This window comes from Pteronotus mesoamericanus, unplaced genomic scaffold, assembly GCF_021234165.1.
Source record: "Pteronotus mesoamericanus isolate MK-2021 breed Mesoamerican mustached bat unplaced genomic scaffold, CSHL_Meso_final scaffold_705, whole genome shotgun sequence".
Taxonomy (NCBI): Eukaryota; Metazoa; Chordata; class Mammalia; order Chiroptera; family Mormoopidae; genus Pteronotus; species Pteronotus mesoamericanus.
The window spans coordinates 15152874-15178710 of NW_026555326.1; the positions used below are offsets into that span (position 1 = coordinate 15152874).

Sequence of the window (25837 nt, forward strand, 5' to 3'; positions counted from 1 at the left end):
CCATTTGACGTTTCTTTCACATATCAGTGCTTCTCTCCCTCTGCTTCTCCCTCCCTTCCTTCTCTCTAAAAATAAATAAATAAAATCTTTTTCAAAAAAGTTCTCACTGGTTTTCTCCAGGTGGTAAGAATACCAGTGATAATTATTCTTTATATTTTTCTGGGATGTTTTATCTTCTATAACAAACACACTAATTTCAATAATTCCCAAATGGCAATTATTATTACCTTTATCATCTTTTTAAAAATAAAAAGCATTAAAAAAATAAAATTAAATAAATAATAAAAAGCATTAGTAACCTTGATAGATTAAATACAACTACAAATTTTTTGCAGCTCCTGCCATCAGATTGTGAAATTATTTCCTCTCCTGGAGTCCGGGCTGGCCTCCTGGAGGGTGACAGGCTTTGGGGAGAACCAAGGGCCCTGGCCACCGGCCAGTACCAACTGTCAGACATTTGAGTGAGACCACATTGGACCACGCAGGCCAAACAACCGCATTATTGTCTCGGGCATGTCCAGCACAAGAGCTGCCCAGCTGACTCATTTTCAAAACCTTGAGCAGATAAAATGTTTCTCTTTTGCCGTGTTTGAGGGTGACTTGTTACACAGAAACAGGTAACTGACACAGTAGCAAAGATAAAGCAGCCCTCCGAGCCCCCCAGTACCTGTCCAGGGAGTCCCCGTGACCTCCTGGCTCCACTCGCTCCACAGGCCATGTCCAAACTCCTCCTGGGCGCGCACCTGCACCGCGTGCTCCATGCCGCTCCAGGCATCACGGATGATGCAGTGGTGCTGGAGGTCCTTGACCTGAGGGCAGAGGCAGTTTCTGTGGCACAGAGCCCGGGAGGCTCCGGCTAGGCAGCTCCAAGGGGACGCAAGGACCCTTGGCCGTCCCCTGCCCTCCAGCAGCTCCCTCTCAGATCTAGCGGGTGACTCAGCTGGGCAGAGACTCAAAGGCTGACACCACCCTAGCAGCTCAGAGAGAAACTGGGATGTCCTCTGGCCAGCACTGACAGGAGCTGGAAGTCACTGTCCCACCACACGCACTGTGGAATCCTGCAGCCACGCCCTTGACAGGCTCATAGCCCCCACTCACTTCCCAGGTCACTCTCACTCTGACAAACAGGTCTGTGAAGGGGAGACTGGTCTGGCATTATTAGTCCTGTTGTATAAATGATGCCACCGACATTCAGAAGAAAGGCTAAGAGACTGACTTATCCAGGACCATGCAGGTGGTGAATGCAGAACAGGACCCAGAACCCATTTGTTTGTTTGTTTCTTTTTTTTTTAAATAAAGATTTTATTTATTTATCTTTAGAGACGGGGGAAAGGAGGGAGAGAGAGAGAGAGGGAGAGAAACACCATTGTGTGGGAGATACATCCATCAGCTGCCTCTCATACGTCCCCAACTAGGGACCTGGCCCACAACCCAGCCATGTGCCCTGGCTGGGAATTGAACTGGCGACCTTCGGGTTCACAGGCTGGCACTCAATCCACTGAGCCACCCCAGTCAGGGCCATTTGTTTCTTTCTAGTATCCTTTCTACGGGATTTAAGAGTACTTTTTCTTTTTCTTTCTTTTTGGAAAGGAGAAATATTTTTATTTTGGTGTTTATTTTTTTAATGGTATATTCTTTTACTGTATTTTCTTTCCTCAAGGGTACTTTTCTATCCAGAAGTAAAAGAAGTTACCATCCACGTTGTGAATGTCTTTGACCGTTTAGCCCGGTATCGGAGCTCAAACTGTAGCCTATAGAAATATGAGTTCCAGGAGGGGGGGTCTTGCCAGGTGACACTGAGCCAGCGGGGGTTTCTGTCCACAGCGGTGACGGTGATGTTGACGGGTGGGTCAGGCTGCACTGTGGGAAAAGGGTGCATAGCTCTTATGTGGTGGCAAGTGTGGTGCTGAGGAAAGACCCATGCAGGCTGCGCAAATCCCCAACAGCAGGATGCCACCCCAGCCCCGGAGCATCCCTGGTCAGCCACGGTCAGACCTGCCAAGTAACGCTCCAAAGGCCCCAGCTCACCCAACCCCCGGCCCAGCGCCCACACCCCGCCCCGCCTCAAGAAGCCCATGGGCAATCAAACGAGAGGGAAACAGCTGGAAGGTGCAGAGGGGGGCCTGGAAGAGCTTACGTACAGATTCCGTAACCCTCAAATGTTTGGAGTCTGCTGGATTTGTTCCCAACACTGTTGGCGACACACAGGGACACTATGTAGAAAGAGTTGTCTCCCTCTGGGACTGCTAACTGGCAGGAGAACTTCTGGGACTCCTGGGAGTACTGGCACAGCTCCTGGAAGTCTTCCACAGGACCGTGCTGACTGCTCGACACAAAACAAGAGCGAGGGCACTCTCAGTTTCTGCGCTGATTCGGGAAGGGAGAGGACGTGGCGAGAGGGGCTGGACTCTGCATTCACACTTGGGAGCTTTTGTGACTCTGAGTAAATTATCATCTCTGAGCCTTTGCCGCTCATTTGAAAATGGGGTTATTAATAGTACCTACCTCATAGTGGTTTGTTAGGGTTAATGGAAAAATGAGTGTAAAGCATCCAGCTTTGTGCCTGGCAGGTCAAAGGTGCAGAGAGTGGGTGCACTCAGTCACCAAGGCATCGGATGGTGCGGTTCCTTGGTTGCCTGCCACGTCCTGTGCCCTTGGCAAGGTGGGGGCTGCAGAAATGAATCAAGGGAGGCCCCACCCCGACCTCAAGGCCTGCCCTCAAACAAAAGTGACAGCCAGCAGAAATGCCATCGCAGGAGCACAAAGCGCTAGAGGTTCAAAAGGAGGTGGTAGCAGTTCCAGCAGGTGAGCCCAAAAAAGAAGTCTGGGTGACTAAAGATATTCGAGGTGAGTCACACACCACCTCACCTGGCCTGGAAACCTGAGACTTCACCCTCTTATGATGCGCCTGTGCATGTGAGGCCACAGCAGCCACTCGCCCTGCTGCGGGGGCAACAAATCACCCACCAATCTCTGCTATGGGTTTAAACCCGAGGGAATGAAATCGTTCTGGGAAACCTGCCCCAACCTTCCTAGTCTGAGTTAGAGCTTCCTTCCCTCCATCCCTCCCCCCTCAACAGCACCCAGGCTCCCATCCCACCTAACCCGGGGAAGGCAGGGTCCTCGGCCGCAGGTTCACAGGCGTGTCCCCTTGTGGGGCTGGAGGGCAGCACTCCAGCCATCCTTGCTCACTGGCGTCTCCTACAGCCCTGGGGTGGAGCCTAAGCCACGGCAGATGCTGAACTCCCCGAACACTCGAACACTCGTGGGATGAATGAATGAGCAAGTACAGTCTGGCAAAGGTGTGAATGTGTGCACAAAATCTCCTTTGAGGTGCCTGTTTCACCCCGCACAACGCCAGGGTCTGAGTGGGGCCTGAGTGGGTTCTGCGGGCCCCAGCGCTCTCACCGTTGCTCCCCACCCCACTTCCTCAGTTCAAGGCAGAGACACCCCGCCCTGTAGGAGGATGGAAGCGCCAGAGGCTGCGGGCAGGAGGAGGAGGGTGTGAGCCACAATGCCATTCTCTCTCTCTTGCTGTCAAAATGCTGGTAACAAGAGCACAGGGTATTGTAGTTGAAGTGTCAATTGGATAAATTTGCTATGTGCTAGTCTGGGCAGCTGTCCGGGAAACCAAACCACCCTACTGAATTCACTGTCCAGATTTTTTGATACTCATGATTGACAGCCCAAACTCAGATAGAAACACGTGGGCTGAAGGGCCCTTGGCTCTGGGATGGAGACTGACCAAAGGGCATCAGTGCGTTGCTTCTCAGCTTCTCCCCCTCCTCCACATCCCTGCCTGAGTTCACCCCAGCTCTCCCCCTCTAGCCCTCTCCTGGCGCCAAGGGACCGCCAGGCAATGTGGGCCCGCCCCACCACCCCCAGCTCCCTCTCCACCCTGTCACCACTTTGGCCACTTCCTCTCACCTGCCGTTATCAGGGAAAGAGCCTGATAAGCTCACTGGGTCAGGACAGGATAGTGAACTGGCCGCCCTCCCCCTCCCAGGGATATTTGCATCTTCTTCAGAAGGCCCAGACCCTTTGTGTTTTGAATGGAATCAGGCTGACTGGGTTGGATTCCTAGCAGAGCTACTAGCCAGAGGACCTTAAACAAGGTAATCAGTTTCTCAGAACTTCAATTTCTCTATCTGTTACAGGAGAAAAACAACACCCACTTCCCATGGCCATTGTGATGGTGAATAGGACAAATATCCTAGCACAGCGGCCAGCACAGGCTAGCACTCTAATTTAAGTCTCAGTTCCCTTGGTCACTCCCTCCCAAAAGAATTATTTTCTTTTCTCTTTTAGAATTATTTTCTAATGATAAAATTTTGGACTCACTGGCTGGCCAGTCCCACCATCTCCTTTGAGAGGCCCCGACTCCCAGGGCCCCAGCTGAGGATGAGTAGACATACACATCCAGCCCAGCCCGGGATACTTACAACCTCCTCACCAATAACACAGCCTTAGTCCTCTGGGATGGGGGGCTCTGAGGACTCCACTCACAGCCCACGTTGCTGAGGGGACTCTTCCGGAAGCAGGAGAGCTGGGGCTCCTCTGGAGGAACTGAAAGGCCAGAACACCAAGCGGAGGTGAGCTCACCTCACCTCCCTCCTCAGGGGAGCACCTGGCTCAGCCCTCCCCACCTCCCTTCCCTCCAGCCCTAGAACCAGCCTTGACCCAGGACACCAAGGCCAAACAGCCACACACGCAATTATGTCTGGGAAGTTAAGGGACCTCACTACAGTGAAGGGGGACACCCAGGGCCAGCTTGTCTAAAGGGGAGAGAGTACAACCAAAAAAATAGAGCCTTTGGAGTCACAGGCCTGCTCTTGTGTGGCCCTGGGCAAGCCCCAACCTTTCTTCAGTTTCTTGCTATGAAGTTAAAATGATAAATAACAATAACACTGCTTTCCCTCACAGGGTCATTGGGACACCAAGGAAGACAGGGCCTCGGCGCAGGGCCTGGCACACGGGGCATCTGGCTCCATGACGTCTTCAAGATGTGAGGGAACTAAGAACCTGCTAATTCTACCCATCAAAATCGTTAGTTTGAGACTATTCAGAGTTTTCAACACCGTATGTGCGTGTGTGAGTATACACACGTACCTACTCACTCATTTAATCTTTGCACTAACTCTGAGATAAGGTTATAAAATTGATGTTATTTCAGTGAAGCAGACACTGAGGAGCAGCCAAGTTAAGCTGTGCAGGAGGAGGATTCAAACATAGGCCATCTTGCTCCCAGTCCTGTGCTATTAACCAGTACACCTCAGGCCCTAACCGCACAACAAGGCCAGCTGGACAGTGTCCTCATCAGCCAGTTGCCCCCACTCAGCAGGAATTTCCGCCAGTCTTGCTGGCAGACGTCAGTGGGCCTTTCCCAAAATCTGTGGGCCAAGGAAATAACAGGAGTTTCAAGGGTCAGGAGTTTCAAGGGTCAGGCAGGGGACCTGGGATGCACAGAGCTAGCTGCACAGGGAACTGTCTCCAAGAGCCCTGGACACAACTCACCTTCTACCAGCAGGCGCACAGTTCCAACCTGGTGGCCATCCTGGTAGCATGAATAGTTTCCAGAGTAGCTGAGCTGCACAGATCTCAGAAGCAGCCTCCGTCCCAAGCCAGCCCATGTGCCGTGGTGTGAGCCTGAGGCCTGATTCCGGAGCACCCAGTGAACTGTGGCGTTGTCTTCAGGATCCCCGCCTGGGCAGGTCAGGGTCACGCTAGCTCCAGGCCTGCTGGCTAGCACGTCGCTCTCCACCTCTGGGGAGAGAGAAGACACTCAGCAAGTCCATAGCAAACTGAGGAAAGAACTTCATTTCTGATCCGGGAAAGCTGAAAGGGGCTTCAGTACTAAACATCTCCCAAGTCCACCCAGTGGTCCAGGTCCCTGCTTGGGCTACGGCAAGTGCCGCCCAGTGGCCCCCACGCCCCAGCCTTGACCGTCTCCACCCAGCTGGCATGTGAGCCTTCGGGAGCCTTGAGCTGGCCACCCAACTCCGTTGGTTAGAGAACCCTATTAGTCCAACCCAATTCATCCAACCACCTTAGACTAATTCGTTAACCAATCTATTAAATTAGTCCAACCAGCTAAGGGCACTGAGGCCAGGGAAGATAGCCAGTTTCACATTAAGCACATATGGTCCTTCAAAACAAATGTATAACCACTTATCAGCGAGCAGCAACAATAAATCTGGCCCAAGGTTTCACAGGCCCAGCAGCTGCCTGAACACCCAACCTCACCTCCTGCCCTGCTCCTGGGCCTGGAGGGCGAGCGCCAGAATCTATGACCTGCAAAGCCTTCTTGCTTAGGATGAGAGCTTTTATTTCACATTTGGAAGACTGTCCTTCCTTCCACCCCATCCAAAGCGACTGTCAGAGAGGAGGGATTAAGAATCAGTGATTCTCAGGAGGTTTACACTCCCAAAGCCAGGGGCTGGTTGTAAAAACTGGCCACTGGCCATAGTCCAGGGACCAGGGACAGAAGCATCAAAGGGACAGAGACGGATTCTGTCTGGCCTTGGGTCCTGCCCGACCCAAGCCTGACACAGGCTACACAGACTGCCTTCGAGCTTCCTTCTCACTTTACCACTTGGCAGTCATCTGTGCTGAGGCTACAGGTAAGGAACGATGCAAGGCCAAGTTCGCTAAGGCCAAGTTCGCTATTCGGTAAGTGAACAATGAGTTCACTACTCAAGGCCAAAGTAGCAGCTGATCACCTGAGGGCTTTTCCTTTTCGCTGGCGCCTTGCATTTTGGGTGAGAAAAGGACTGAATCTCACCGTGCAGCTGTCGAGTCCAGGCAGGTTCTTTAGACTCCACTTTCACCCACTGTGGCCTAGGAAGGCTCTCCCTCTGCCCTGCATTTAACAAACACTCAAGGAGGCCACACAGCACCCAGAGCCCAGCGCTGGTGAGGAGGACACAATGAGGTGGCCAAGAGCCCCTGCCCTCAAAGACAGGAGACAAAGACACATTCACGGGCACAAAACTGGCGCACCGGACACAGGGCTCCCTGCACCTCAGCAAAATCCCAGTCTCTAGAAGTCAGAGTCCCCTGAGGAGATTTCTGTGCCCAGAGGACTTAAAAGAGTTATATAAAGCCCTCATTACCTTCTTTTTTCTGTTTCTCCCTGCCCCAGTTTTTTTTCCATCACCATTTATCCCTCCTATACCCTCTTCCACCTCCCCCCACCCCTCCCCCAGTTTTATTGAGATATAATTAACATATAGCACTGTGTAAGTTGAAGATGTACAGCATGACCTGACTTACATATATTGTGAAATGATTACCACAATAAATTTAGTTACCTATCATCTCATATAGGTACAAAAAAAGAGAAAATGTTTTCTTTTCCTTGTGATGAGAACTCAGGATCTGTTCTTAATTCACTCCCCTACCCCCACACACACACCTCTGGTAACTACAAATCTGATTTCTTTTTCTGTGGGTTTTGTTTTTTGTTTTTGTTTTAGGCTCCATAGAGAAGTGAGAACATAGAGTATTTATCTTTCTCTGTCTGACTTATTTCACTCAGCATAATGCCCTCAAGATCCATCTATGCTGTCATAAATAGTATTCCTTTTTATGGCTAAATAATAATCTTACGTGTGTGTGTGCACGCACCACAACTTCCTTAACCATTCACCAGTCAGTAGACACTTAGGTTGCTTCCACGTCTTGGCTATTGTAGATAATACAGCACACTTTTCATACATAATAGTCAATAATATATTTCTATCATTTCAAATATCGTTTTTAACTATATAACATTGAATGCATGCAAATTAATATGTAATATACATGAAAGTTACAAGCATAAAGCATCCTGCACTCCTACCAATCTAACTACCAGCACAATCATCATCTCAGAAGTTCCCTCTCTGCTTCTGAATCCTTCAGCTTCCCCATCTTACACAGTGCTAATTTGGGGGTTATCGCTCCCTTACTTCTAAAAATAAGTTCACTACTCATGGATTCTTAAATTTTTCTCAATTTTGCTTGATTGTTAAGCTTTAAGTGGTTTGTATTTAATCTTCTGGGATCTATTTTTGTCATTCATTATGTTTCTATGATTCATTTAAAGGTAGCTATAATTGGTTCATTTTCACTGCTGCATAATATTCCATTGTACAAATACAGATCATCTTCCATCAAGGGAAGTTTGAGTCATTTCCAGTGTTTTTACTATATCAAAGAGTGTAGCTATCAACTTTCTCACACATAGCTTTTGGTGCATTTTCCCGAGTTTCCCTGAGTTCAATTGCTGGTCCCAGAGTATATGTGTCACATGTATCCTTTTCCTTCATAACCAAACACACAGTCCAATGGGTTTAAGTCCAAAGAGCACCCGGTGAAGGCTCCAGTTTGCCACCTTCAGTCCACATGTTGATTTCCATCTGTGCCTGAATGAGGTTACATTTAGAAGACACACCAGCACTTCTAATCACTATATCGATATTTTCACTTTTCCATTTTCCACTTGATAAAGCAGCTGTAAGGATAAAACCCAACAGGGGCATAAGCTCACACACAAATTATTTTCACTGTAGGAACCAAGATGAAGACACTACCAAAATAGGACTGTCTGCTAGTGAGGGGTCCCACAGTGCAGCACTTACAACATCCCCCCACCAGCTGGTGAGCAGAAATCAGATTTCACAAGGCAGTTTAGGAGCACCAATAAAAAAGGGACACAAGGCAGGCTGCACGAAGGTCCAAGCAGGTGTCAAGGACCATGGATGGCTCATCCTTTCACGGGCACTTTTCACGTGGCACTGTCCCGGACTATATGCAGCTCCTGCCAGCCCTCATCAGAGAGTTCAGCAGGTGCTTAGTAAGTGTTTGTTTAATGCAGGACACCTAAAAAGTGCCCAGAGGGTCAGGGCCCCCACACTGAAAACTCCCAGGAGCACCACTCACAGTTGACACACTGGTCTGAGGCGCCCCTCCGGCCGTATGGCGGATGGGCCCTATACTGAGGCCAGAGCACCAGCTGGTCCCCATCAGGAGGTGCCAGGGAAAGAACTCCCTCTGGCCATGGGTCCGCAGTCACAGGGAACGCTCTTTTCTGCCTCTGCTTTTGCCAGTTCCAGGAAATATGTTTCTCTGGTCACTTCCCTTACCCCGGCTCAGAGGGAAGCTCCTGCCATGTTTAATGACCAGCCTGAACAATAGCAGGGGCTGTTCTGTTCCTGCACTCACTAACAATGGCCAAACTATTTGGGCAGCTCGGAGAAATAGCAAATAAAACAACTTTTTTTTCTCTTCCACAAAAGCAGAGCTGCGGGAGCAACATAATGGCCACTTCCTCTGCCAAGGGACTTGAGTAATGGTTTTCTTTAAAACCGAGTCATTATTTTTTTTAATGGGAGATGATTAATTATAAACAAGCCATTGGCAAGTATTCCCTGTACTGGCCTTTCTTCCTAATATATTTCTTCTAGACGCTGAGCAGCACTGTGTTAACTACGCTTTTTAAAGCATTGTAGGCAAGATGATCACAAATACTCAGAGGAAAGACCACAAGAAAATTAACTTGCTAAAGTCAGAGTGGGCAGTGCCGCCCTCTCCACACACGTACTCACCCCTCTGCCCCCAGCCGAGTCTGAGTCAGCCCCTGACAGCGGGTGTCCACGTGGGAGCCCCGCGGCATTTCTGTGAGAAGTGATGTTCACAGAATGCCCTCCTGGTATCTCTGTCCCCTTCTCCAAGTGAGGGGATGAGAGGTGACTTCTTTCTATTCATCTTTTTGCAGTTTTTGAATGTTCTATATATTGTCTATATAACTCTTATAATGAATATATATCTATGTAAATTTTGTTTTTAAACAAAAAAAGCTGGGTCCACCCAAGTCACGATGTCTAGGGCTGAGGGCCAGGGGCAGCAGGCGAGGGCGCAGGGTGGAGGTAGAGGTGGAGCGGAGCATGATGGGCGCCAGGGACTAAGGGTGAAGTGAGGGTGGGTTTTTCAGGACAAGCAGCTCTGAGAGCACCATCCAGGCCAGAAACGGTCACCCCTCCGTCCTTGCAGCTCTGGGTTCTGTCATACTCTCTGTATCCTATACCCTCAGCCCTCAGCTCTGCCGGCCTGATCCCCTGGAGGTCATAAGGTCACCATCCCAACCCATCTGCCGCTGTGTGTTCCCGGGAATCTGCCGGGTTTCGCTGACTGAGGAGAGACCCCGCGGGCAGCAGGTGAGGAGCGTGAGTGCTCCGGAGAGCACCCCTCCTGCTCCTCACAGAGGTGCCCAGCCCTGCTCGTAGTCCTGCGCTGGGCAAGGGGGGTGTGGCGGGGAGTGGCTGGCCAGGTACACCCTGACACTTAGCAAAGAGCACACAATTTAACATTGGTACTTGAACAATTGCTCAGCCATGTGAGGCCAGGGTTGTGAGCCTGTTCTTGTGTTGTCAAGAATTCAAGAATTTTTTGTGCACCCATCATGTGCAAGGCCAAAAATTTCTAATCCAGGAGAGATAACTAAGTTATTGAACATCTTGCTATGCACCGACATGCCTCTCCACCTTTTCCATGTTACAATCCTTTTTAACCCCCACAAAATCCCATGGAGAACTTAAAACTACCTATAATACGGGCCACCCTGAGGTAAATGTTCCTGACATATTAAGGGAGTCGTAAGTGCGAAACCATTCAAAAAGGGCATGGGGGTGGGGGGGAGTAAGGGAAGAGAGATTTGAGTTGGGCCCTGAGAAGTGAGTGGGAGTTTGATAACTGGAGCCACAGGGAATGGCATTCTACGAAAGGGGAACAGTGTGCAAAGAGAAGTGAGAAGCTGGGGAGGGCGGGTGCCTGGTACTCTCCATAGTATAATATTTTCCACCAGTGTACAGTCTCATCTTGATTTGTTATTTAATATCAAGTGCAACTCTGAGAGCAGGGGGCAGATTGGCACAGAGGAAACAGCTCTGTGTTCCCGGAAGACCGGAGTTCTATTTCTGGTCTTGCCAATGACTTGGGCAGCCCTGAGCGCGCCACAGCCCCTGGCACGGCCCTGCTCGCCCTCTCGGTGAGGTGAGGGTTCCGACGATGATCCGAAGCTCCCTGCTGCCCCCATTCCTGCAGTCCAGCACCTTACCACGTAAATAATTAGCGCTCAGCAGGCTGGAGGCATGTGTGTGTCTGTTTATCTCAGACAACAGCCCTGCCTGAAAACACATAATTAATCTATGGATTTACAATTCTAATAGTTGATGACTTTTGGAGAGGAATGACAGCCAGGTCATCCCAGTGCCCTCAGACAAAAGCTTCCCACGTCCCTGGAGAGCTGAGAGAAATTTCCCACACACCCCCTCACCTCCCATTCCTTAAGGGGAAGAGAGTTTAGGTCCTCATCACCCCGGCAACTGATCCACACCCCGAGCCTGATGCCCACATAATGCCATTCCCTGGGGCACTGGGCCTGCACCACTGCGACAACTCTCAAGAGTTGCAGCCCAGCCCTGAGAATGGGGTTCTTCCCCTTTCTGGACCTAAGTGAGATTGGGTGACAGAAAGCCAAGCAGCTTTGTTGTTTTTCTACTTTTTTCCCTCCTCAAGTAAACTTGCAATGTCAATAACCAGAGAAAACACACACAGAGACATATTTCTCAACTCTCCCACAGCTTGCCGTTGCTCTTGCCAGCAAAAACAAGTTCAGGGCCCTGGCCCCGATTATGTAAGCAGTGAACCAGCTGCCCAGTGAGCCACTGGGGACACAGGTTTTAGCGCACGCCTGCTAATCCCACCGCCCTGCACTCTGAGCAGAGACGCAGGTCCCCCTGACCTGTGCGGTGGCTGGCTGCACAGGAGGCCCCCAGCCTCTCAGGCTGCAGGGACTGAGGATTGCAGAAGAGGTCACAAGGAATTAAAGGTCCTGTCTCAGAGTTAACGGAGACGGCTGTTGAGAAGTCTCCAGAAGAACGTGGGCCCCCCATGTCCAACGGAAACGAATGCAGAATCTGACCTTCCGGGGCCTCGGACAAGTTTGCAGTGTTCATCCCCTCTCCCCGCCCTCCCCATCTCAGGGCTGAAACCAACCTCCTGACTTCTGCTGTAACGATAATCATAACCTCCATTAGCACTCATTAGCACTTATTACCACATGTCTGTGCTTCACCTAAGAGCGCTCCACCCCTGACAACAGCCCTGCACAGGGAGGCTTGGTTCCAATTCACTGCTGAGGCAGGGAAGTTCGGAGAAGTTACGGAACTTGCCCACATCACACAGCCGGTGCGGGAGTCTGCACGGGTCCAGGTGAGCCTGGCCCAAGCCTCCCCCTCTCCAGGGCCAGGTGTCACTATGCTCCACCCTCAGGTCCCCCTTTCTGGGCTGCCCACCACCCTGAATCTCTCCCAGTTTCCCAATTTCCTCTGTCCTGCTCTTCTCGCGCATATCCGCCCTCCACAGAGCCCTGGGGAAGGGAGTCTGGGCTGAGGGGCATGTGCTGGTGGGCGCTGGGAGGCAAGCCCTGCCACCCCAAGTAGAACCTCTCAGAAGGGCCTCTTCCTGGAGCCAGAGCCCAGCACCCTTGACCTTTCAACTCCTCCCCTACAGCAGCAGCACTCAAATGACTAGCTACAGTTTCAAAGTGTCCCCACCTCCGACTCTCCCCAGGTCACCCATTCACTTCCCCCCAAGGCCCAGAACGCCCTCCGCTGCCTTTAGGGAGAAGCCCGCCCACAGGGCCTAAGCCACGCCCCCCACGCTCGGCAGCGCAGCTCCTAGCCCCGCCCTCCCCAGTCCCTCCGCTCTGACGGCCCGCGCCCGCCCGCAGTCCCGCCCTTCTCTCCCTCTAATGGGTTTGTACTTTTGTACCTGTTTGCATTTGCCTTGTATTTGGTGGTGTCAGTATTTACCTTGGCGCAGCCTTTCCTTCCCTTCCGCACCATGGCTCATATACTACTTGGAGAGAGGGAGCCTTGGAGGCTTTTTGGACCTATAAAAAGGTAGCACTGGCTGCTGAGTCAGAGGCTAGCGTGTGACTAGGCTCCTCAAGAGGAAAACAGTTAATCCTCCTCTGGCAGCATCAGAGATAATCAGCTGGCCCAGGCCCAGAGGTCTGGCCTGGTTCACCTCTCAGAGACTATAAACTAATTAGAGGAAAAGATATCTAAGGAAGGCAAACAACCCAACCCCCCACCCCCACCAGGCCCCAGGAAGCAGATGAAGAGATTAAGGCAAGACTGAGCAGGGCGTGAACAAAGGCACGGATGCCCACACAGGACCAGGGTCCAGAGAAGGGCCAAGTTGGGGATGAAGTCACAGAGAGGGCGCTGAGCTAAGGGCCACTCACTCTTCTAGGGCTGTAAGGGCCCTTAAGAATGATTCAAATCAACCTGCCCATTTTTATAGGAGAACCAGGGCCCAGTCAAGGAGCCAGTTTGTCTTGTGGCCAGGACTGGAACCCCCGGGCACCGGGCCTCAGTCACACTTGGCCCATGGCCCATGGCCCATGGCTTTCCCTGGAGAAGGGCACAAAGGGGCCTGTCTTCCCACTGGAAGTCTAACCAGGAGCCTGACCCCCATGAGGGCTTTTGTATGTGTTTGTGGAGGGGGGTTGGCAAGGGGGAGCAGGAAGTAGGGGCCTGATGTATGCCCCCCATCTCATCCCAAACCACATCCGCCACCTTCTCCCACCCTTTAGGTATGAGGAAGCAAAGCTGAAGCTTTAAGAAGTGGAGGTGTAGGAGGGAGTGACTGGAAGGGAACACGGGAGTTTCTGGGCCAGTCACGTTCTGTTCCTTAAATCTCAGTGCTGGTCGCATGGGTGTGCTCAGTTTATGACAATTCATCAAGCTCTCAGAATTATGCTGAGTGTACTCTCCTCTATGAATATTACACCGCAATACACATTTTTACAAAAGACCTAAAGCTCCCCCTCCTGCATTCTCATCTCTGCCTGAGCTCAAGCCTATGTCCCCCTTGCCACCCTCACATGCCATGCGCTCGGGACAAGCTTCACCTTGAAGGAAATTGTTCAGAATGGAATAGCAGGCACATCTGTCCTCAGTGAAGCTGTGAACCTGATTCTGGCTTTCCTGTGGGTTTATAATATGCTTCAAAGGTTGGCAGGGCTAATTCCCCTCCCATTTCTCTGCTTTTTCAGAATTGCCCTGGCTATCCTTGCTTATTTACTTTTCTTCTGAACTTTAGAATCAGCTTGCCTAGTTTTAAAAAGTCCTGTTGGTATTTTTATTGGGATCAAGAAAATTTAGAGACTAACTTAGGAAGCACAAGCCTATTTATAACACTGAGTCTTCCTATGTCCAAAAATTATAAAGCTACCATAATTAAAACAGTGCACTACTGGCACACAAACAAACAATACTGTGGAAGATACTAGAAAATTCAGAAGTAATAGTAACCAAAAATAGCCTAGTCTGCACTATTGAACTGTATCCTTTGTTATTTTTAAATCCTCACCCAAGGACACATTTATGTTTATTGATTTTAGAGAGAGAGAGAAAGAAACACGAATACGAGAGAAGAACATCGATTGGTTGCCTGACCAGGGCTGAACCCACAACCTAGGTATGTGCCCTGACCTGGAACCAAACCTGCTGGTGTATGGGACAATGCGACAACCAACTAAGCATTCTGGCCTGGGCTGAACTGTACACTTTAAAGTAGCTAAGGTGGGTTCACACCACAAAGTCAGGAAATCAAGACAGATCAACTTAAGAATCAGAAGCAAAAGAGAAGTCTCACAAATAATGGGAAGACAAAGAAATACGCCCCACTCAAAGGGAAAGGAGGAATCCCAAGAAAGAGAACTAAATGAAATAGAGGCAAGTAAACTCTCGGATATTCAGTTCCAAACAATGGTTCTACGGAAGCTCAATGCACTCACCTCAGAGAGAATTACCAAAAACTACAGGGAAACTACGAGGAACTTACAGCAAACTCTATCAGCATGACAAAGGACATAGAAACTATAAATAAGAGACAAGAGGAAATGAAGAATACAATTCTGAATTGAAGAACACAGTAGAAGGAATCAAAAGCAGGCTAGATGAAGCTGAGGGCCGGATCAGCAAGCTGGAGGACAAGGTAGAAAAAAGCTCCCAAAAAGAGCAAGAAAATGAAAAAAGACTCAAAAAGAATGAAGAGGCATTGAGGCAAATGCAGGACAACCTGAAACATAGTAATATCCGTGTAATAGGGATACAAGAAGGAGAAGAAGGTGAGGCAGGGATAGAGAACCTGTTTGAAAAAGTAATGATGGAAAACTTCCCTCATTGGAGGAGAGAAAAGGTCACACAAGTCCAGGAAGCACAGAGGGTCCCATTCAAGAGGAACCCAATGAGGCCCACTCCAAGACACATCATCATTAAAATGGCAAATATCAAAGACAAAGAATCCTAAAGCAAGCAAAGGAGGAAGAGGTAGTAACACATAAGGGAGCCCCGATACGGCTTCTCAACTTCTCAACAGTTGAGAACTTCTCAACAGTTCTTCTCAACACTTCTTCTCAACAGAACACTGCAAGCCAGAAGGGAATGGCAAGAAATATTCCAAGTAATGAAAAGCAAAGGGCTGCAACCAAGACTGCTCTACCCAGCAAGGCTCTCAATTAAAATGGAAGGCAAAATGAGGAGTTTCCCAGACAAAAGAAGGCTAAAAGAATATACCTCCACCAAATCAGCACTGCAAAATATGCTAAAGGGACTGCTTTAAGATGAAGAAAAAGTTCCTATGAATACCCAGTTCCTTTCAGAGTTGCCAATACTTGATATTACCAATATTTTTAATACTCATTAATCTGATTGTGACAATGATGTGTTAGTTTAATTGTTCCTTTACTATTTGTTGAAACTAAACTTGTTTTAGTATATTTCTTGCCTATTTCTATTTTTTTTAAAGCCTTAAATGACTTTTTGGTAATATTTATCCATTTATTGATTAAAGGTTTGTAGAACTTTTTTCCCTAAAAAAAACAAAAACAAGAAAAAACCCCTATTAACCATATTTTAGATGTGTTGCAAATACTTTTCTATTCTATTCCTTGTCTTTTAATTTTTTATATGTATATTACTATATATTTAAATGTTTAGTATAGTCATATTGTCAATATTTACTTTACAGCTTCTAGGTTTGAATATTTTACTTCAGGTCATGAAAAATATTAGTTCTATTTTCTTCTAAAACTCCTTAGATTCTACATACTGATTTTTAACAAACCTGAATATTTCTTGTATATTGTGTGAAATAGGGTTCAATATTTGTTTTATTACAAGTAATAGTGGTCCATGCACCTTATTTGTTGAATAAGCCTTATTTTACCCATTGACTTGAAATATCAACTTAATCATATATATTACATTGTCAGATAGATATATACGTTTGTCTCTAGAATGCTCATTATATTTCATTGATCTACTTGATTATTTCTGTGCAGGTGTCATGTTGGTTTAATTGCTGAGAATTTATAGTGGTTTTAAATTTTTTTTAAATATTTGATAATTAACTTTGACATTTAAAAAAATAAATAAAATCAATCTGCATTTAAGAAAGAAAGAAAGAGAGAGATGGAACTCCTACCTTTTGTGACAACATGGATGGACCTGGAGAATATTAAGCTAAGTGAAATAAGCTAGCTGATTAAAGACAAATACCATATGATCTCACCTATAAGTGGAATCTATTCAACAAAATAAACTAACAAAATAAACCACTGTGTGGAAACATGGAGCAGACTGAAAGTGTCCAGAGGGGATGGAGAAAGAGGACAATGGTGGAAAGAAGGAGAAGGGACTAGACAAAGAACATGTATGAATGACCCATGGACATGGACAACAACAGAGTGGGAATTGACTGTGGGAGCAGGGGGTGGGGGTGGGATGGGTGGAGGGGGGTAAAGGGGGAAAAACTGAGACAACTGTAATAGAATAAACATGATTTATAAATTTAAAAAAATAGTTAAAGAAAAAAAGGAATTTAACCACCAACTTACATCACACACACACACACACACACACACACAAATAAATAATAAAATAAAAATAAAATAGCTAAGATGGCTAATTTTACGCTATGCCTATTTTACCACAATTTTTAAAAACTAGCTTAGTCTAAGTGTTGGCTACATACAACCACTATTCCAAATGCACACAGATTACCTAACTTGATCCTCCCAACCGTCTATCTTACAGAACAGGAAGCTGATTATACAGCTAACTAGGGGTGAGTCTGGATTCAAACTCAGGCAATTAAGCTTCAGAATTTGTGCCTTTTACTACTTGCTATGCTGAGAAGCAACATAAAACCAAGTGCATACAGTAATTTGGTAAATTTTAAAAGTGGCTTTTAAAATCAGTAGAGGAAAGATTCAATAAACTGTAAAGGAACAACAGGTTATACCGGAGAAAAATTTAGAGTCATACCTCATACCTCACTCCATGATAAATGAAAATGGATCAAGTATTTAAATATAAAAAACTTTTAAGTATCAGAAAAACAAATTAGAATCTTTCAAAATAATATTGGCATAAGGGAGATTTTATTAAGTATGATACAAAACCTAGAAGTCATAAAGGGAAAAAGAAGACTGATAAATTCAACTACTTTTCTTTTTTTTAATTTGCATGGCTAAAACCATCCTCTTCCAAAAAAAAAGAAGTCAAAAGACAAACGACAAATTGGAGAAAAAATTCACAATTTGTATCACTGATGAAGAACTAAGTGTCTTAATTTATTAAGAGCTCCTATAAACAGTAAGAAAAAGACCAACAACCAATTTTTTTAAATGAGCAATGACTATAAATAGGCAGTTCATATAAGTAGATTATGCAAATGTCTCTTTAAAATGGAAAAATCAGCCCTGGCCCAGTAGCTCAGCTGGTCAGAGAGTCGTCCCAATGCGCCTAGGTTACGGGTTCAATAACTGGGCACATACAAGAAGCAACCAATGATTGCATAAATAAGTGGAACAACAAAGTAATGTTTCTCTCTCTCTCTCTCATCAATAAATTTGTTTTAAATTTAAATTAAAAAAATAAAAAGGAAAAGAACTTCTAATATAAAAATGGAAGCTTTGGGGGAAAAAAGAAAAGAAAAAATCTCCCTGACAAATATGGCTCAGTTGATCCCCAGTCAGGGTACATGCCTGGACTGCGGGGTCCAGTCCCTGGTTGGGGCTCGTGCAAGAGGCAACCAATGTTTCTCTCTCGCATCAATGTTTTTCTCCTTCTCTTTCTCCCTCCCTTCTCCTCTCTCTAAAAATAAATAAAATCTTTTCAAAAAAAATGGAAAAACCTGTACAATCTCATTCAGATAACACAAATGCAAATTAATTCCACACAGACACCATTTTCTGTGTAGACAGAAGTTTAATAACACACTTTTGGCAAAGATGTGAGGACATGGGCATTCTCTCATTGCTGCTGGGAATGTGAATTGGCACAAGTTCTATTCTCTCTCAAAATTACAAATGCACATGGCCTTCAACTCATAGATTCCCCTTCAAGGAATTAGTCCCAAGGAATGTGCAAAGTTATTCCCTGAAGCACTGTCCATGATGGCAAGACAGCAAACAACCAGATGTCCATCCAAAGGAGACTGGGCAGCCCTGACCTGGTGGCTCACTTGCTTGGAGTGTCGACCCTACACCAAAAGGCTACGGGTTCGATTCCTGGAAGCGGGTCAATGCCTCTCTCTCTACCCCACCTTCCTCTCTCTCGAAAATCAAGAAACATATCTTGGAAGAAGGTTTTTTTAAAAAAGGAAACTGGGTAAATAAACTCGGAGTGTTCATACAATGAAATATCCAAAAATGAAAAAGGAAGTTCTTTATTTAATAGAAATAAGTAAACTCTTTCCTTAGTCCTTTGGGTGCAGTGGTCAAGAGCTCAAGCCCAGGATTCAGACACACCCAAGTTCCAACTCTAGGTCAGTCACTTACTAGCTGTGTAACCTTGAGCTAGTTTCTCACCTATTTAGACCTCATTTTTCCCATCCATAAAATGGAACTAATAATAATGCCTACCTCAAAATGTTGTCATGAGGATTACATTAGATAATTAATGTTAAAACCTTAGCACTATTTTTAGGACATACCTAATCTCTCAAAAAACATGAACAATTATAGTTATTATCCCCACCGCATTAGTGCATCTTTCCCCTTTTCTTCATTCAATAAATGAATTCAATTTAAAAAGTCTCATTCAATAGCCCTGCCCTCCTCCCATCAAAACAGGCTCTTAGGATCAATTACAACTATCAAGCATCCATTTTGGTTTGTTACAGTATCAAGATGCATTGTTCTTGCTCAAGCTTGAGATGATTTACCCCTGAGGCGGGGCTGGCTGGAGAAGTGGGCAGCCAGGAGGCCGGCCCAGGTTGCCTGACCTCTAAGCTGTTTCCACTCTGCCACACCAGCTGCCTCTCTTAGAGTAGGAGAAAGCTCACTTATACTGACATGTGGTTGCAAAACATTCTCCTGACCCAAAGTCATATGAATGAACACGGGGGTCACAGTGCAAAGGGGGACATGTACACCGTGGCCTTGCAGTGCACTTCAGTTCTTAAGGCAGCACACACTTCCTTGGGCAAAAGTGGGGCTGTCTCTGCCGCACCAATGGGAATGGTATTGGTGAGGATACTTTGAGGGGAGATGACCTTAATGTCCCCGTGCTTTGGGAAGAGCGGGAGTTGTTAGTGACACAGTGATATAGTGGAAAGAGCAAGGTTCAGAGCCTGGTTTGTCACTTCCTTACTGTGCAACCTTGAGCAAGTTATTTAACTTCTCTGAGCCTCTGCTTCCTCTCGCCTACTCCGGGAAATTGCTTCAGCAACTCTCACCTCTCTCTCTCTCTCAATTTTTGGTCTCTATGAGATCATTTCCATCCGCATGCAAGACTCCCAAATTCATACCTCAAGCTCAGTCCTCATTCCCAAATTCCAGACTCCTGTATCCAACTCTTCCGCATCTTCTCCCAGTTGTCTAGACACCTGAGTTGTGGCATGTCCAAAACTGACTTCCAACAAACCCTGCTTGTCCTACAGCCTCCCCCATCGACGCAGTGGCTCTAACACCCCTCTCCCATAAGGCTGCTGTGAATACATGAGATCACAGATGCAGACTCTGGCACAGTTCTGCACACACGGTTTGCATTCAATATGATAACAGATACTGTCACCTCCATGAAGAGAGTGAAGACTAAAAGGTGGTTTTCAGAAAAGGAGGTCAGGAGGTGAAGGGGACTGAGAACAGGTGCGAGGGGACAGCCTGAATGACAGCCTCAGGGACACACTCGTAAGGGTAGAGCCACAGGGCTGAGATGTCAGGGGCGGGTGGGAGTGGGGATGCCTGCTGAGGTGCAGCTGAAAGGCAAGGCTGAACCCAGGACCGAGCTGGAAAAGCCCCCAACTCTGCCAGAGACTTGGACCTCAAGGCCAGAGGCAGGAAGAGACCACACAGATTGACTACCTGAAAAAAAACTTCCTGGGCTTCATTGGACAGAGAGTTCAAAGCTTTCCTTTGCTACTTCCCCTTGCCACTCTGGCCCTCAAGGACCCTCTCCTGAAGACTGGTATCCCAATGACAGTTAATGACCTGACACTTAGCACTTCCCTGTCCAGCTGGAATCCAAGGGGTCCAATGGCTGAGGGCTAGGCTCCCACAGCGTCCCCAGGGCAGGGGCACCTGTGCCCCATGGAGCCCTCTGCTCGGGAACCTAACAGGCCCTCAGGTAGCTCCAGATTGTTACAGAGGAGGCAGGAATTTTCCTCCCCAAGATGAGAGTAACAAGGAGAAAATTCTGAGGTGCCCTAAATTAAATTACAGCAGGCTGGAGGGTGGAAGGAAGAGACAAGAGAAGTCAATCAGTTATCAACTGCGGATGACCAACAAAAGTCCGCTGACACTCTCCTGAGAGTGCGTTGGAACACTGAATTAACTTTTAGGTGGCTATTTTCCAATTAGAAACTAAAGAAACCAGCCAGGCGCCACCGACCACCAGGCGCCACCGACCACCAGGCGCCACCGACCACCAGGCGCCTCTCTGGGTGCTCACAGCGTGAGCTTTCCAGCCTGCTGCCCCCCACCAATCCAAAGGAGCAAACACTTCCTTACAGACCCTGCACCTTCCCCCACCCTCTTTACCTCCAGTCGGTGTACATTTTTTCCAAACAACTTACATCTTTTTCTTTTTTCCCTAAAACATAATGTATGAAAGTGCCGTGGATGCCGGGACTGCAGACACTGCTCCCTCCGGCCGCTGCTGGTGGTTTTTGGCCTGCGTGCCCAGCACCTGGTCCTCTCCAGGTGAGCGTTTGACTCAATAAACAGTTTCTTTCAGAAAAGCTTTTTTGTCTATGAAAGTTTTTTGTTTGACGAATATACAACGAATCCCTAAATATTTTTCTATTTCCTTCAGGCCTTCATTCAAATAATCCTCTCAGTGAAAACTTCCCTTGCCTCCCCTCGAAAAGATCAATTCAGCATGCCCCCTCCTCCACATAAACACACAGGTCCTAACTCCCTCGCCTGCTTTATTGTCCTCCTTAGCCTTAGCCACAATCATACTATATATTTAATTTACATCCTCACTATAATGAAGCTCCAACAAGGAAGGAATGTTTGTCTGTTTTGCTCACTGATGTATCTACGGCTCTTAGAATAGTGCCTGGAAAACAGCAGGAGCGGAAAATATTTTTCAAATGAATGAATTATTAGCTGTACTTATTTAAGCACTTGTTCTGCATTAGGGACTTTGTTTTAAATACAATCTAGCTCATTTTCATCTTCATAACCACCCTGTAAGGTGGTGGTTATTTATGTTTTCTAGATGAGAACAGGGAGTCTGAGCAGTAAGATCACTCACCCAAGCTCACATCGTCTCTACATGGCAGGGTTGGGCAGGCCTCTGTCTGGCTCCAAAGCCTTAGCCATTACCTGTACAACATGAGCTGTGTTTGGGTGAAGGAGGGAAGGAGGACCAGAGAGAGATAAAGGAAGAAGCAACAGGAAACCTCTGGAAGTTCTATTGAACCAGTGCTGCCAACAGAACTTTCTGTGATAATGAAAAATGCTCTCTCTTTATTCTGTCCCATTCAGAGGCCACCAGTCACATGTGCTATTGAACACTTGAAATGTAGATAGTGCAACTAAGGAACCACTTTTAATTTGATTTCATTTTAATTAACTTAAATTTAAATAGCCACACTTAGCAAGTGGCTACCATATTAGACAGTAAAGTTGTAGCCTTTAAGACTGACCTGGAAAAGCCCAAATTTGCGACAGGAATGTTCTCCCTCACGGGGTTGGCGGCCTGCAGGCCTGGTGAGACAGGGGAAGGGAGGGGCAAGGGGCAGCGTCTCCGATGGTGAGGACCCAGGCCGCTTTGTGTAACCCTCACCCTCTGAGGGGAGGGTTTGTTTACCCAGTTCCAGGATGAAGTAATGGGGTCAGGGTCAGTCTGCCCATTGCCTTGCGGTCTCGGTCCTCAGTCAGAGCAGCTTCCTCACTCTCCCCCACCCCCAGACGGTCTTTGGGTAGAGGGTACTTAGCAGGAGTGTCAGACAGCTGGCTTTTCTCAGTCCCTCTCAGGGCCTTACACTTGACCATCTTCAAGCTCCTTTAAGGCGGAGTCTGGGTGGCTGGACACACACAGGCCCCATAGGGCAGCACATGGACTCAATAAACGTTGGCTGCACTGAATAAACAAGGGCAGAGCCAAAGCAGTAGATGGTTTCTGGCAAGTAGAAGCCAAGCACACTGGGGAAGGACCTTAGTTCAGTTCCTCAATCTCGCTGTTGGGCCAGTCATCCTCAAACTTGCCAATCACAAAGGACATTTGTTGAAAAGGACATTTCCCAAGACTTATTCCCAGATATTATTTCTCTGGGGTATATCTGGAGCCAAGAATCAGCATTTTTGTCAAGCCCTCAGCCCCACCCTTCACACATAAACACACACACACACACATACACACACACACACCCCCTAGTTCTGATACAACTAGACCCAGAACTGATCTTTTGAGAAATACTGATGTAGGGTGAGGATAGGAAAGTGAGTAGACATTTAGGGCAGGAAGAAATTGCCCTAAAGGCAAGCTCAGAAGCTGGGACAGGATTTCGAATGACATAAAGGCGTATGTGCTTGTGTTGTGGGCTGTCACACTGCAGAAGGCAGAGGGAGACCCTGAGTCACCTGTGTGCAGCTGTGTACAAGGACGTGTGGGCAGCTGCGAGTCCCAAGGGAGACAGGTCTCCTGACTACAAGGGCCCACAGCCCAGAGAGCCAGCGGATTTCCCCTCCAAACCCACTCCAGCTGCTAACCCTTGGCCCCTCACTTCTCCAAAGCGAGCCGTCTCAGTCATTTGCTCCATGCTTCCTGTATAATGTCTTTATTTTTACTCTCAAGTTTGTGAGTCTGTGTGGGTGTGGGAGGAGAGTTGGGTATTTTCTACGTCTCTGCATTTTCCTTCTGAACTGGGAGGGCTTTCACTTCCTCCCCAAACTCTCAGTTCTGCCTTAAATTCACAGGCCACGAGACCACCTTCTCCATCCCTCTCGAGCACCAGAGAAATGGAGAAACAGTGGCCACTCGGTGTCTTCGCAGTGTCTAACCACGCAGGAGTGCAAGGAAGCCAGGGCTGTAGCAGCAACCTCCCTGGGGCTGCTGCCCCGGCTGTGCTGTGAGTAGCAACAAGGGGCAGGCACGGGAGCCTTGCTCCTTCCCGACAGGGACCTCAGCCCTGCCTTGCATCCCTCGGACACCAGGGGACAAGCCCAGGCCTCCACTTCCCTTCCCTTGGCCTCTCCTGCCCCAGTGCTCAGCCAGCCGGGGGTGACTCTCAGCCTGGCATCAAACACCCCTCAGCTCTTCCTGCTGCGCTAATTCTACATTTGGGAGTCTTGGGGACCTACTGCACTGGAACTCAGGGACCCGGAGGGGTAGGCCTCCACCAGCAGGGCCTGACGGCCTCCCATCCCAACCTCTCTGAACCTCAGCCTCCTCTTTGAAACAAAGTATGAGTACATTTAGACCCAATGGAGAATGAGCAAACATGCCTTAGAGCACAGAGGCCTCAATCAACAGCACCTCCAAGTTCAAGGAACCAGAAAGCAGAGAGCGGCAGGCACTCCAGCCTCCAGCTCTAGAGCATTATCTCCCAGCAGGAGACATCAGCCTGCCCCTTTGGTTTTCCGCTGAGTCTTCAAAGAAGCCCTCAGCCTCTAAAATAAACCTCTGGAGAAGCAGTTGCCCAGCTGGACGACAGAGACTAGCCCTGCAGCTGGGCACACAGCCAGGGGCAGATTACAGTCAACAGGAGCAAAAGTGCCCCCTGCCCTCTGCCTCACCCCTCCTTCTAGCCTCTGGAAGTGGAGTCCAGTGTGTGCCAGCCTCAAGAATCCCAGTCGGTGGCCATCATCCTTCCCACTTAGGTTCAAGTCCCAGGGCTGGGCACACAGCTTGCAGAGCTGGTGTCTGCTGAAGCCTGTGCAAGCAGCCAGAGGGTCGTGACTCAGCGCCCATGAGGTCAGTCACTTCAACAGTCACGGCATTGTCATCCACACATACAGCTAGGGGCTGAGGGGGGAGCCCGGCAGGGTGCCCTTCCCCTGCCCAAAGCTGAGGCTAGAGGGGCGCCCTGGGCGAGAACTCCACCTCGCTGGGGTATCTCCTCTCAGAGTCGCCCGGGGCGCAGCTGTCTCCTAGGGACACTGGACGGAGAGCTGAGAATCAGGTTTCTGAGAACACACCAAGTCCCACGAGCAGACCACAGGGAGCGTCCCGGCCACAGGGCAGCCTCAGCAGAGAGCGCACCTCCGAAGGCGCAGGGCGCAGCAGGGAGTACGTGAGCCCCCGCCCGAGACGGAACAGCTGGGTCAACTCGGAGCCCACCTTGTGCCCGCGGGAACCCAAGCTTAGTCACGGAAGACTAGAGCGGTCACCCCTCCTTTACCCCCTCAGGCCGCTCACTACCAGCCCCCATCTGCGACCGCCACACTGGTTTTCCCCACCCGCCCGTTGGCTCAGCCCTCCAGGTGCGCGCAAAGCCCTTACCCAGAGAGGGGCAGGCCCCTGGGGCCAGTGCCGCCCCCTGCGCTGCCAGCAGGGCGGTGAGCAGTGCGCAGCGGACCGCCAGCATGCTTCCTCCTCGGCTAGTGGCCCATGGTCCCAGGCAGGCAGGCGGGCAGGCGGGCAGGCGGGCAGGCGGGCGGGCGAGTCGGAACCGGGCGACCGGGGCGGGGCGGCGGCGGGCGGGCTCAGGCGCCTAGGGCAGCCCCCATGCCTAGGGGAGCCCGCGCTCGGCACGCGCGGCGAGTCCCCGAGCCCCGCGCCGTGCTCAGCTCGGCTGCTTTTGGCCGGGCACTTTGTCAGTGCGACTTCCCACTTGCACGTGACTCATAGCCGCGGACAGTCCAGGCAACGCAGGAAAACATTTGAGGAACTCGCGCTGGGGCGTCGCTGGGCCGCCCCAGGGTGCTGTTACGAAAGCCGGAGCAGGTGGCGCAACAGCCCCAGCGCCCCTGCCGATCGCGGGCTTCCTGCCAGGGCGCCACACCTGAGCCCCGGGGCCGCAGACCCCGAGCCCGGCGGGGGCGAGCTTGGCTGGGCCCCTCCCCCAGGTTCTGTTGATGAGAGGAGAGAACTTAGCCACCACTGGTCGGTTTTGATTTTTGGTTTCGCGCACGGAATTACGCTGTGAACAGAGCACCTGTAGGGCCCGGAGGAGGCAGCGTTCCCCTCACCGTTGCTGTGAAGCAGTGCCCCAGCACGGTTGCCCCCCGGAATCCCCCCGCATAGCCCTCAGAACCACCAGTGCCTGGGTCTGGCCCCCAGAGATTCTGATTTAATCGATCTGGCATGATGCTTGGGCGCTGAGA

At 48.9% G+C, this 25837-nt stretch overlaps 1 protein-coding gene across 1 annotated transcript in view; it reads right to left on the reverse strand.

Annotated features, from left to right (window-relative positions):
• IL6R (interleukin 6 receptor) overlaps window positions 1–25161 on the reverse strand; it is a 48723-nt gene extending 23562 nt beyond the window's left edge. Inside the window, exons 1-6 of the mRNA XM_054563167.1 lie at window positions 25014–25161; window positions 5515–5763; window positions 4443–4566; window positions 2142–2323; window positions 1694–1860; window positions 668–809 (exon numbers count right to left, since the gene is read on the reverse strand). Coding sequence (XP_054419142.1) covers window positions 668–809; window positions 1694–1860; window positions 2142–2323; window positions 4443–4566; window positions 5515–5763; window positions 25014–25098 — 949 coding nt within the window. The 5' untranslated portion in view covers window positions 25099–25161. The remainder of the gene's footprint in view (window positions 1–667; window positions 810–1693; window positions 1861–2141; window positions 2324–4442; window positions 4567–5514; window positions 5764–25013) is intronic.
• Between the last annotated feature and the right edge of the window lie 676 nt (window positions 25162–25837).